Source organism: Papio anubis, chromosome 7, assembly GCF_008728515.1.
Source record: "Papio anubis isolate 15944 chromosome 7, Panubis1.0, whole genome shotgun sequence".
Classification (NCBI taxonomy): Eukaryota; Metazoa; Chordata; class Mammalia; order Primates; family Cercopithecidae; genus Papio; species Papio anubis.
Window position 1 is genome coordinate 103,463,855 of NC_044982.1, and position 13,956 is coordinate 103,477,810.

The following is a 13,956-nucleotide window of genomic DNA, read 5'->3' on the forward strand; positions in this document are numbered from 1 at the left end:
TAGAGCAAAAACACTAAGAGAAAAATCCTCCCCATCTCTTCTCAGGCCATTTAGACATTCTCGAGCACACATGAAGAGGTGAAAGTGAACCTGCCATTTCTGGTTTTCCCTAAGCAGTCTGGTATAAAATGTAGGTGTTATTTACTTATTTATTTTTGAGAGGGTCTTGCTCTGTCGCCCAGTCTGGAATGCAGTGGCGCCATCACGGCTCACTGCAGCCTTAACCTCCTGGACTTAAGTGATCCTCCCACCTCAGCCTCCCGAATAGCTGGGACCACAGGTGTGCATCACCATGTCCGGCTAATTTTTGTATTTTTTGTAGAGACAAGTCCCATTATGTTGGCTCAGGCTGATCTCAAACTCCTTGACTCAAGTGATCCTCCTGCCTTAGCCTCCCCAAATGCTAAGATCCACCATGCCTGGCCTCCTTCAACTTTAAAAAATTATGTCTGTCTAGTATTCTTGGGGGAAAAAAAAAAAAAAAACTCCGAAATCTAGCACAGGTCATTTATATGAGCAATTTCATGAATGGTTCTGGGAAACTAAGGAGAAACATAGAAAATTCTAATTATCCTTAGCTAGGAAAACCATTCAGTTAAGTGACCAGAAGTAACTCTGAGTCTGCAGAGATGGTAATATTCAGGTACAAGCTGTCATGCACCTAGGAGGTTGCAAGCAAGTATTTCTTAATTAGGACACTTCAATTTTTTAAAAAAACTTTTTACATTAAAATTTTCAAACATATATAAATGTTTAACAAATATCTGTATATCCATGACCTAGTTTCAGTGATTCTCAATGATCCCATTTTAAAGCTGGAACTTAGAGATACTATCTAATCTGTTTATCTCAGTATGTTTTTAGCGACACATATCTTCAGAATGGTATTCCCTTGCGGGGAATAGAATTCCTTACAATTAAAACCTCAAAGTCACAGTGGAAATTACCTAAACTCTGATATTATAAAATAAAATAAAATAAAATAAAATAAAATAAAATACAAAATAAAATAAAACTATTGATTTCTCTTTTCCTAAGTAAAAAGAGAAAGGCAGATCTTCTAAATGTGGAGGTTTTACTTCATAGAATTTTTTGTCAAGTCACTATGAGTAACAGTGATAGAAATCTTTAAGGCTGCATCATATTAAATAAGTCTTTCCAAGGAACTTGGGAAGACAATGTACTCAAGATAAAAATGCTGTGTAGAAGTTACAAGAATAGGCCAGGTGTGGTGGCTCATTTTGGCTTTAGGGAAGGCCAAAAATGAAAGGAAGGTACACAGGGTACATTCACAGAGGCATTGATATGCTCCTGATTCCCAAATCTTTAGGTCTCTATTCTTGTAACTTCTCTTTTTTTATTTTATTTTATTTTATTTTATTTTTATTTTTGAGACAGAGTTTCACTCCTGTTGCCCAGGTTGGAGTGCAGTGGTGCAATGTCGGCTCGCTTCAGCCTCCACCTCCTGGGTTCAAGCAATCCTCCTGCCTCAGCCTCCCAAGTAGCTGAGATTACAGGCACACGCCACCATGCCCAGCTAATTTTTTTTATATGTTTAGTAGAGACGCGTTTTCACCATTTCCAGACTGGTCTTGAACTCCTGACCTCAAGTGATCCACCGTGGCCTCCCAAAGTGCTGGGATTACATGCATGAGCCACCACACCTGGCCTATTCTTGTAACTTCTACACAGCATCATTGACCATCTTGGACAACTTAATCACCCACTAACACAATTGCCCTCACCACTTCTCTGAGCTCATTATAAAACTAGAAGGAACCGCCCTGGTAGATGCAACAGTGTTTCTGCCTCTTCACCTCCTTACCATTAAGAAAACCACTTGTGGCATATAATTGAGTAGTATTTGCCATCTCTGTTGTGGGAAAGCCCTCTATTCTTCGCAGAGGAACAAAACAGAACTTGCTGCAACTAGAAACAAACATAAGCAAAAGAAAGCAAACTGCCCCCATTCCCCACCTCCCTTAGACAGTCTCAAATTATATGCAAACATGAGCTGATTCATGTGGAAGGGCTCCAGCGCAGAGATCTAGAAAGTTCCAATTAAGCAGGCTAGATGAGGATAAGTGATATGACCACACTCAACAGGAAGCTTCAGGCCTAAACACATTAACCAGAAATGACTCTACAGCTGGTTTATACATATGACATCATATAGTCTGAGCTGTGGTCCTTGCTGCCCACTGAGAAGTGTTTACTGTCATCTGACTTAATTCTAAAGGAACTTCCATTTCTTTTGACTCCTATATGAGCTTCAAAATCTGCATTTAACTAGCCACAATTTCACATTAAATCACTTTGGCCAATGCTTTTTTCTTTCCCTTTTTTTTTTTGTTTTTGGAGACAGAGTCTCGTTCTGCCGCCCAGGTTGGAGTTCAGTGGCGCAAACTTGACTTACTGCAACCTCTGCCTCCTGGGTTCAAGTGAGCACCTCCAACTAATTTTTATATTTTTAGTAGAGACGGGGTTTCACCATGTTGGCCAGGCTGGTCTCGAACTCCTAACCTCAAGGGGTCCACCCACCTCAGCCTCCCAAAGTGTTGGGATTACAGGCATGAGCCACCATGCCCAGCCCAATGCCTTTTTCTAAACCCTGGTAATCTGGCGTTTCCTTCTCCAAGAGAACATTTACACACCTCTCAGAGTGAGTGAGGCCCTACAAGGCTAGCTGGATCACAACTTACTAGCAGGAGTTACATATTTAGGGAAACACCATGTCTTGGGAAGACAATGAGCACAAGAGGGGAAAAAAGTGGAAAAGAGTTTGGGAAGCCCAAATAGTAACACGAAAGCCATGGGACAAAAATGAAAGGAAGGTTTACACAATACCTTTGGGAAGATGATGCTGTCCATATCATCACTGGGTGAGTGAAAGAGGTCAGAATCACTCCCAGATTCTCTTTTAAGTACACCTTGTTTTGAGGTACACTCTCTGCCCAGTCCAACATCCAGGAAGTTCTCACACTCTGAAAAAGAGAATTTATTCACCAATATTGAAAATAAAACAAAAACCAAAAAGAAACACTTCCTTTTCACCCCAGCAACCAGTCTTTTAAATCTCTCTCTCACTCTTTTCTTTTCCTTCCCTCCTTGTTTCTTTTTTTCGATATCAAGAAGCTATAAAGGACACAGTCTAATTAGTAGTTCTGCTACTCCAATTCTAGGTTGATATAGCTCCTACAGGACAATCATGCGTCTACCATGTTTATATTAGGTACAGAAAGATAAAAGGATGATTTAGAAGCATATTCTACTTCTATTTAGATACCTGAACGGTAATGTTTTCCTCGTAGTAGTTAGGGAATTTTTTTTCTTTTGTCTTCAAAATCCAAAGTCTTTTACTAGCAACTATGTGATGCAGTTTGTTTTAAACTTATAGGTTCTGCTGAGTAATAACAGAAATATAATTTAACTTTTCTTACTATAAATAGCTCTTAAATTGGGGGCATAATGTGCCAAAGTGGAAAAATATATCATTTAGAATCTGTTTTCAGTTCAATAACTAGAACAGGGACCCTGGCAAGCCAGAGGGAGGGGTCTGTGACAGAAATACTACCTTGGTACATGGAGGGAGCCTAAAAACTTAGTAGCTTGAAATAAGCAAGATACTCTTTCTTATTAACTTTGCTTTTTTGTTTTGTGTTGTTTATTTTGAGATAGTTTTTCATTCTGTTGCCCAGCCTGTAGTGCAGTGGCATGATCTCAGCTCACTTCAACCTCCACCTCCTGGGCTCAAGCAATCCTCACACCTTACCCTCCCAAGTAGCTGGGACTGCAGGCACATGCCACCAAGCCCAGTTTATTTTTTGTAAAGATGGGTTTTGGCATGTTGCCCAGGCTATTAACTTTGTAAACAAAAGTGACATGTGACTGGGTACTATACGGTTAAAGGGATTTGTAGATGGTGAAACCAAGAACCCAAGTCCATTACTGAGTGGATATGAGCTTCCTTCAAGAAGTTTTTGCAACCTCCGCCTCCCGGGTTCAAGCGATTCTCCTGCTTCAGCCTCTTGAGTAGCTGGGACTACAGGCATGTGCCACCATGCCTGGCTAATTTTTCTTTTTGTATTTTTAGTAGAAATGAGGTTTCACCGTGTTAGCCAGGATGGTCTCCATCTCCTGACTTTGTGATCCACCTGCCTCAGCCTCCCAAAGTGCTGGGATTACAGGCATGAGTCACTGGGCCTGGCCCTAAGAAGTTTTAAAGATAAAAGTTCTGGCCAGGCATGGTGGCTCAAGCCTGTAATCCCAGCGCTTTGGGAGGCTGAGGCAGGAGGAGCACCTGAGGCCAGGAGTTTGAGAACAGCCTGGCCAACATGGTGAAACCCCATCTCTACTAAAAATACAAAAAATTAGCCAGGCTTGGTGGCAGGTGCCTACAATCCCAGCTACTTGGGAGGCTGAGGCAGGAGAATTGCTTGAAGCTGGGAGGCGGAGGCTGCAGTGAGCCAAGATCGTACCACTGCACTCCAGCCTAGGGGATAGAGAGCGACTTCATTTCAGGAAAAAAAAAAAAAAAGATAAAAGTCATGCATCTCTGTTTTTGTAAGCAAGTTAATGTGTTATTTGGACAACCAGGTAGGCATGCTTTATTAAATCTGTAGGTGACACTAAGTGATGAGGGACAGGGCAGGAAACCTGGCTATCTAGGAGTTAAAGATAACTCTACTTGGAGGTTTTGGGGGAAGCAAATTCAAGAGGAACTGACAGTACAAGGTGATGACAAAACCAAAGAAACACTAATAGTTTTAGTCTCTATTAGTAAATAGTACACTGGTATCCAAAACGGGAACAGTCCTGTCACTATGTGCCATCCAGACCACACCTTCGGGATTGTACTTGTTCCTAAATAACATCTAAAGTAGAACACTGATAAACAAAAATGTGTACGTAGTAACGGGGTCATGACAGTCAAAACATTTGAGATACATTCAGCTTACTGAGGAGCTTGAAGAAAATGTGCCTAAAGACAGTCACAGATTCCCTCTGTGCTGTTCCAGGGGCAGAACAAAGACCAGTGAGTGTGAGCTACAGAGCTTCACTAAAACGGGGCTTCTTGGCAATAGGTTGGGTGCCCCATAAAGTAGTGACTATCACTTTACCAGAAGGGTTTTGGAACAGAGAATGACTATGTCAAGATATTACAGAAAAGGTATCTGCACAGAGAGGGAAGTGAGGGCTGGACTAGATAACTTCCAGTGTCTCCTTCGATTATTAGATTCTATGCTTAGATAATTATGTTGTCTCTGTGTGTTGAAACTGGGAAGAAATAGCTGTTCTAATGAACAATTAATTAGTGACAATCACTGAATTATCTGCCCTGGTAGCTTAGAGCAAGGGTCAAGGATGCACTGCATTGCTACAGGTCATAAATCGCTTGTCAATCAAATGATTTTTTTCTACTAGTTAAGCATCTGGCTAAATACTGGGGAGTATCCAAATAAAAAGAAATGTTTAATGTTGGGGGGGAGGCAGTTTACTGTCTTGTGGCAGAAATAAACATATTAGAAGACAATTTCAACGAAGAATTATACAAAAAAATGCCATAGGAAGTGAGACAGGGCTCATGGATGAATCTGAAAATCTTTCAGTTAAAAAAAATTACCTTAGTCTGTTTCAGTCTTGGTTCAAACTATTTCGGAGAGTGTTAGTTCAATGGGAACAGCCCTGCCTTTAGACGACTGGAAACTATGGGTATTCTGGAGAATTTTTTTCACATTTCCTAGAGTATGTAGTAACCTAAGAGGAGCTAGTGGGTGTGATCTACTCCTTCTCCTTTCCCTGCCTGAAAAAATTAAAAAAACGCCTTTCCGTGATTGAGGGAAAATAGGGGGGCTGGCCAAGAAAAGAAAGGGCTGTCACAGCAACTACACTGAGCTGCTCGCTGTCCAGCTGGCCCTCTAACAGACCACGTCCAAATTCCAGACTGGAAAACAAACTAGCTCATGATATTCGAATGGAAAATTCACAGGGAAGATCCAGATTCAGCCCTGGTAGGAATACCTCACCCAGAAAATAAATTCAAGCCAGCACTACAAGGGGTAACAAACCAAGTTTGGGATGAGAGTCTGCTCTGTGAGATAAAGCTGATTGTTGAGGAGGGGAAGAGAGAAAAGTACAGAAAGAAGGACCAAGATGGAGAGAGAGGGACCATAAACCATTATAACCCCCCCGTGTCATGGGGCGGGGGGAGGTGGGGGGAATCCCTAAAGGCAGAGCTAATCCACACCCTGTGTCACATGTATTGCTAAGTTTTCAAAATTAATAAAATCTTTTCTTTCCTTCTATATGTTCCCTTCCTACTGAATAAAGGGGAGCAGCATATCTAAGTGTAAACAAGAGTAAAGATCTCTGCTTTTCGAGTTAGACTCATCAGGCTTAAATCTAGGTCTGACTACTTAATAGAAGAAAAATTCCAGGCAAGAAGTAATTTCACCCCTCTCAGTTGCCATTTCCATAACAGTGACAAGAGATGATCGTACTTCCCTAAAGGAGTCACAGTGACAGGAATAATTTATACATAGAGTAACCAGAACTCTGGTTTCCACCACATAGCAGGTGTGTGATGTATGTGTCTAATGAAGTTAAGGCTTCATTAACATTTAATGTATGATTCAGTAAGTATCCAGATGACAGTACCTTAAAGATGGGCACAGGCAGGGCCAGTCCCATTTTATGACCCATATGTAAATTTGTCTATAATTTTTGTGTACTGAGCTATTAGCTTTTTAGAATACAAACTTTTTAAAAGGTCTTATCTAGTCATTTGGGTTTAAAACGACATAAATGCCAACAAACTGTTATTGGGGAAGGGCAGGAAAACACACTGCTGACATCCTGTGGGCTCTGTTATGTCATACTAATCATAATTCTATCTTGTAATTTGTCCATTACTAAAGAGTATACAAAGTGATTTTAAAAGACGGTAGTATCTTGGCTAGGCACGGTGGCTCATGCCTATAATCTCAGAACTTTGGGCGGACGAGGCGGAGGGATCACGAGGTCAGGAGATTGAGACCATCCTGGCTAACACAGTGAAACCCCGTCTCTACTAAAAATACAAAAAAATTAGCTGGGTGTGGTGGTGGGCACTTGTAGTCCCAGCTACTTGGGAGGCTAAGGCAAGAGAATGGTGTGAACCCGGGAGGCGGAGCTTGCAGTGGGCCGAGACCATGCCACTGCACTCCAGCCTGGGGAACAGAGCAAGACTCTGTCTCAAAAAAAAAAAAAAAAAAACCTGTTATTTATTTATTTATTTATTTATTTATTTGAGACGGAGTCTTGCTTTGTCGCCCAGGCTGGATCTTGGCTCACTGCAACCTCCGCCTCCTGGGTTCAAGTGACTCTTCTGCCTCAGCCTCCTGAGTAGCTGGGGCTACAGGCGTGTGCCGCCACACCCGGCTAATTTTTGTATTTTTAGTAGAGACAGGGGTTTCACCATATTGGCCAGGCTGGTCTCGAACTCCTGATCTTGTGATCAGCCTGCCTCAGCCTCCCCAAGTGTTGGGATTACAGGCATGAGCCACCTCGCCCGGCCAAAAGACAGTATCTTATTTGGTCTAATGCTATTGCTCTCTTGAGGAAGTGTTTATGAAGTAAAATAGAGAAACCTGCAAAACAAGGTACCTAGGATTCACAAAAACACTATGCCTAAAATCAAAATCTCAGGTCTGAAGCTGAGTGGCATAATTCTGATCTGCAACTTTGTTAAATTGAGATTTTAAAATAATTACTTTAAAAAGACTAAATTGCTTATGCTCGGGGTTAGCGTGTACAGTAGGTCTACAGAATTCAAAATTGTGTCCTGGGGAAAATGTCCAGGGGTTCAAAAATCATTTCTCTAAATATAGAAATTAAACTATGATGTGTGGAGATCTTTCCTTCCTATGAATATTCAAACCGTGAGCAACCTCATTTAACCTTTACTTGGCAGAAAGTTTCACTCTTGGGTGGTTGTAATTACACTTTTAGAAAAAGCCTCAAACAGTTTAAGGAACCAAAACACAGTAGTAAGTGGTAGACGTTTAAGTAGAAGGTTCTAGGAGGCTACATGGGGGAAGTGTCAGCTAAATCTGTCAACAGGGCCAATCTTGTAAAACCTGGACCCTGAACACGACTATAGCATAATATCCTTAACTACTCGCAAAAAATGAGACAAAAATAGAGAAAAACACTTTCCATATTTGTTTTCAATTATTTCCTTTGTAGTAAAGTCAGAGAGTTGAGAATCAGTAGGAAATTGCTCTGGAGTTAGAGGATTCAAAACAATTTGTTTTTAAATTTAACACTACTGGAGGGTATCTACACGTAAACTATTTCTAAAAAGACCTGCAAATGAAGACTAGGTAATTTTTAAAGCTGGGCAGTAAAAATTGGGAAGGCAAACAGAGGCTTGTTGGGTAAAACAGACTAAAAAAACTCAGAATGCAAATTACTAGTATTCACTTAGCAGCCATAGGAACAGGCACAGGGATTACTCATCATGTCATCCGTACTACACCCTCAAAATGAGACAAGCTACTAATACTTTACAGATGGGAGGGAGACAATGTAGCACACAGACATTAGGGAACATACTTTACGTCACACAGAGTTAGAGGCTGGACCTGGATTAAAAGTTGGGAATCCTAACTAACCACAAGCCATGTCATTAACAAGCAAGGTCTTAAGAGCATTGTACCCTCAAGTGTTGTTAGAAATAACTCAAAGATACTTAAGGAAAGACTTAATTCCTGACCATGCATCCAAAGTGTAATGTTCTCAACCTTGGGTACACAGTAGGGTAACTAAAGGAGCTTATAAAGATTTTGGTATCTAGGCCACACTCCACCCAACTAAATCAGAATATCTGGAGGTAAGACCCAGGCATGTGTATATTTTTAAAGCTTGCTCAGCCAGATAATTCCAATGTGCAGTCAAAATTGAGAACCTCAGGTTTGGTTCTTAACAGTAGATTTATACTTTTGCCAGATTAAAAAACCTATGTCATATGTATATGCACAGCACAGATGCCTTCACAAATGAATGAATCATAAAGCCACCTATGATGTCCGTTACCAGCAAAATAAAATCCAGGTAATTACATGTGCTCATCCTCAACTGTAAGACAAAATACCTACAAAGCCAAATCACATATATCCCTTCCTCTGATTTACTGTATAATATGTTAAGGAAGGGCAGATCTCCAAATAAAACGATCTGTTAGAGTGGGCCTGCAGCTCCAGAAAATGAATGGACAATCTCAGCTTACCTGGGCTCTGCTTGGAAGCCAAAAGAGATGCTGCATCAGGGCATGGCTCTATTGTACACCAGTTTTCTCGGTTTATCTGAAAGAAAAGGAAAACACTGTGTTTCAGTCATTGAAGTAATGTGAGATAATTTTATAGGTGCCAAAATTATGTCGACTGTACCAACATTCCTATCTTTTTATTTAATACAGGGTGAGCAAACTTATGTCAAGGGAAAAAAAATTTTTTTCACACTATAACCACAGCAATCTATACTCAAGGCTCTAAAGAGGTTGTCATTGTCAATAAAAATTAGGCATACAAAAGTAAGAGGAAAAGATACACAAAGATGAAGGCCATAGTGTAGGCCAAGGGTAAAATAAAAAAAGTTAACATATGAAATTGACTAAACATTAAAATACATATTTGGTGTGGCTCATGCCTGTAATCTCAACACTTTGGGAGGCTGAGGTGGACTGCTTGAGGCCAGGAGTTCAAGACAAGTCTGGCCAACATGGCGAAACCCCATGTCTACTAAAATACAAAAATTACCTACGCATGGTGGTGGTACATGCCTATTAATCCCAGCCACTCAGGAGGCTGAGGCACAAGAATTGCTTAAACCCGGGAGGCAGATGTTTCAGTGAGCCGAGATCGCGTCACTGTCCTCTAGCCCGGATGACAGAGCAAGACGCCATCTCAAAAAAAAAAAAAAAAAAAAGGCTCAGAGGGGTAGCTGAAGTAATAAATAGCAGGACTGGTATTGGAATGCCAAGTCTGTATTACTCTAAAAAGAAAAAACTTACCCCCTCCCCACAAATTAAAAAAAAAAATTTAGGCCGGGCGCGGTGGCTCAAGCCTGTAATCCCAGCACTTTGGGAGGCCGAGGCGGGTGGATCACGAGGTCAGGAGATCGAGACCATCCTGGCTAACATGGTGAAACCCCGTCTCTACTAAAAATACAAAAAACTAGCCGGGCGTGGTGGCGGGCGCCTGTAGTCCCAGCTACTCGGAGGCTGAGGTGGGAGAATGGCGTGAATCCGGGAGGCGGAGCTTGCAGTGAGCCGAGATCACGCCACTGCACTCCAGCCTGGGCGACACAGCGAGACTCCGTCTCAAAAAAAAAAAAAAAAAAAAAAATTTAAATATAGCCTTTACACCTCCCAACCATCTTAACATTACAATTCTCTACTTTGATTCCATTTAAAAATTTTAAAATTACCATTGAAGATTTCAATACTCCTCTCATAGTTTATTGATAAAACAAATAGAAACAAAATCAGCAAGATAGAGAAAACCTGAAAAACCTCAATCAATTTGACCTAACACAATATAGAACACTCCATCCAATAACAGCATAAGACACATTCTTCTCAAGTGCACTTGGAATGTTCATATTCTATCACATAAAACAAACCTCAAATAAAACAAACATATTCTGTAGCACAAAACAAGTCTCAAATATAAGAAAATTAAAATAAAAAGTATGCTCTGTGATCACAACAGTATTAAATCAGAAATCCAAAACAAAAGATTGGAAAAAACTCAAATATTTGAAAAAAATTTTAAAAACTTCTAAATAGGCTGGGCGTGGTGACTCACGCCTGTAATCCCAGCACTTTGGGAGGCTGAGACAGGCGGATCACAAGGTCAGGATACCAACACCATCCTGGCTAACATGATGAAATCCAGTCTCTACTAAAAATATATATAAAAAATCAGCTGGGCATGGTGGCGGGCGCCTGTAGTCCCAGCTATTCAGGAGGCTGAGGCAGGAGAATGGCATGAACCTGGGAGGCAGAGCTTGCAGTGAGTGGAGATCGCGCCACTGCACTCCAGCCTGGGAGACAGAGATAAAAAAATTAAAAAAAAATAAATAAATAAACACTTCTAAATAACCCAATGAATCAAAGTATATTAAGAAAAATAAGAAAATATTCTGAATTGAATAAAAACTAAAACACCACATATAAAAATTTGTGGATAGAACTAAAGCAGTGCTAACAGCAATATTTATAACACTACATGCCTATATTAGAACACAAGGTTTCAAATCAGTGATCTAAACTTCTACCTTACGAAACTAGAAAAAGAGGAGTAAATTAACCCAAAGCAAGCAGGATAAAGAAAATAAAGAACAGAAATCAATGAAATAGAAAACAGAAGAACAATAAAATCAATGAAACCAAAAGCTGGTTCCTTAAAAGGGTCAATAATATTAATACAACTCTGGCGAGGCTAATCAAAAAAGAAAAGCTACAAATGACAGAAATCAGGAATTACAGAACGACACCATTACAGATCCTATAGATACTGAAAAAATAAAGCAATATTATGAACATTACTGCAATAAATTCATCAAGTTGGATGAAATAGTAGCATTCCATGACACTATACAAACTATCAAAATGCACTCAAGAAAACACAGATAATCTAAATAGCCTTATTCTATTAAAGCAATTGAATCCATAGTTTAAAACTTTATTACAAGGAAAACTTCAGGCCTAGATGACTTCAGTGGTGAATGCCACCAAACACTTAAGAAATGTCAACTCTACACAAGCTCTTACAGAAAACACAAGTATTTACAATGCAGCTCATTTTATGAGCCTAGCATTACTCTGAAATCAAAACCAGAGAGATATAAGAAAACTACAGATCAATATTCCTCAGGAATATAGATGCAAAAAACCTTAACAAAATTTTAGGTTAACGGAATCCAGCAATATCCCAGGAATGTAAGGTTGGTTTAGCACTTGAAAAATCAGTTTATTAACAGACCAAAAAACTCATGAACTAATGATCATCATTAGATCGAAAGAATCTGGGGCCGGAAGCGGTAGCTCAAGCCTGTAATCCCAGCACTTTGGGAGGCCGAGGCAGGCGGATCACTTCAGGTCAGGAGTTCAAGATCAGCCTGGCCAACATGGTGAAGCCACGTCTCTACTAAAAATACAAAAAATTAGCCAGGTGTGGTGGTGGGTCTCTGTAATCCCAGCTACTAGGGAGCCTGAGGCATGAGAATCACTGGAACCCATGAGGCAGAGGTTGCAGTGAGCCGTGATTGTGCCACGGAACACCAGTCTGGGCAACAAAGCAAGAATCTATCTCAAAGGAAAAAAAAAATCAGCAAAATTCAACACCTATTCATGATAAAAAACTCTCAGAACACTAGGAAGAGAAAGGAAATTACTCAAACTGACAAAGGCAACTATAAAAAACCTACGGTTAACATTATATTTATTGGTGAAAGACTAAATGCTTTCATTCTGAGATCAGTAACCAAAGATACCCATTCTCATCACTTCTATTCAACAATATTCCGGAGGTCCTAGCCAGTGCAGTAAAGCAGAAAAAGAAAGAAAACGCATACCATTGGAAAGGAAGAAGTCAAACTTGGTTTATTGACAAATGGCGTGACTGCCTATGCAGAAAATGCTAAGGAATCTATAAAAATACTGGAATAAATAATGTATTAATAAAAGCAAGGCTGCCAGAGACAAAGCAACATTAAAAAAAGCAACGCTAGATCTTTATACTAGCAAAGAGCAATTAGAAATTGAAATTAAAAGTAAAAGCAATACCATTTACAAAAGCCTCAATAAATACAAAATAATTAGGGATAATTTTAAGAAAATATGAGTAAGACTCATATGCTGAAACCTTTATAAAACAGTATTGAGAAAAAATTAAAGCAGACTTAAATAAATACAGACATACCATGTTTACAGATCAGAAGACTTAATACAGTTGTTAATTGTCCTCAAATTGATCACTACATGATTTCAAGACTTACTATAAAAGCTGCACTAACCAAACCTGCCTGATATTAAAAGGCAGACACATAAATCAATGTCAGAGAAGAGAGAATCCACAAACAGACCTTCACAGATATGGCCCACTGATTTTGACAAAGATGCCAAGATATTTTAATGAGGAAAAAATAGTCTTATGAACAAATGATGCTATAACAACTGGATATAAATATGTAAACAAACAAAACTCCCCAAGATCTAAAATCTTACCCCAAACCTTACCACCTATAAAAATGAACTCAGAATAGATTATATATCTAAATGTTCAACCTAAAACTAAAAAACTCCTAAAGAAGATGGAGTGAAACACTTTTATGGGACCTTGAGTTACACAAAGATTTCTTAAATACTACATTTTTTTTTTTTTTTTTTTTTTTTTTTTTTGAGACGGAGTCTCGCTGTGTCTCCCAGGCTGGAGTGCAGTGGCGTGATCTCGGCTCACTGCAAGCTCCGCCTCCCGGGTTCACGCCATTCTCCCGCCTCAGCCTCCCAAGTAGCTGAGACTACAGGCACCCGCCACCACGCCCGGCTAGTTTTTTGTATTTTTAGTAGAGACGGGGTTTCACCATGTTAGCCAGGATAGTCTCAATCTCCTGACCTCGTGATCCACCTGCCTCGGCCTCCCAAAGTGCTGGGATTACAGGCTTGAGCCACCGCGCCCGGCCAATACTACATTTTTTAAAACATGAAAAAAAAAATATTTGTCAACCTTAAAAACTTTTACTCCTCAAAAGCCATTGTTAGGAAAACAAAAAGGCAAACTAAAAACTGAAGGAAAATATTTATAAAACAATTATCTGCTAAGAACTCCTACCCGGAATATTTAAAAATAAAACAAAACAAACTCTTACAATGCAATAACAAAGCAACGTGATTTTTTAAATGGGTAAATGATT

The 13,956-nt window shown here is 39.8% G+C and overlaps 1 protein-coding gene across 15 annotated transcripts in view; it reads right to left on the minus strand.

Moving 5' to 3' along the window:
• AKAP13 (A-kinase anchoring protein 13) overlaps positions 1–13,956 on the minus strand; it is a 266,890-nt gene that overhangs the window by 103,865 nt on the left and 149,069 nt on the right. For all 15 annotated transcript variants that reach the window (XM_031669207.1, XM_031669206.1, XM_031669210.1 and 12 more), the window contains 2 exons: positions 9,269–9,344; positions 2,848–2,984 (listed from right to left, as the gene is read on the minus strand). In XM_031669207.1, the coding sequence (XP_031525067.1) occupies positions 2,848–2,984; positions 9,269–9,344 (213 nt within the window). The remainder of the gene's footprint in view (positions 1–2,847; positions 2,985–9,268; positions 9,345–13,956) is intronic.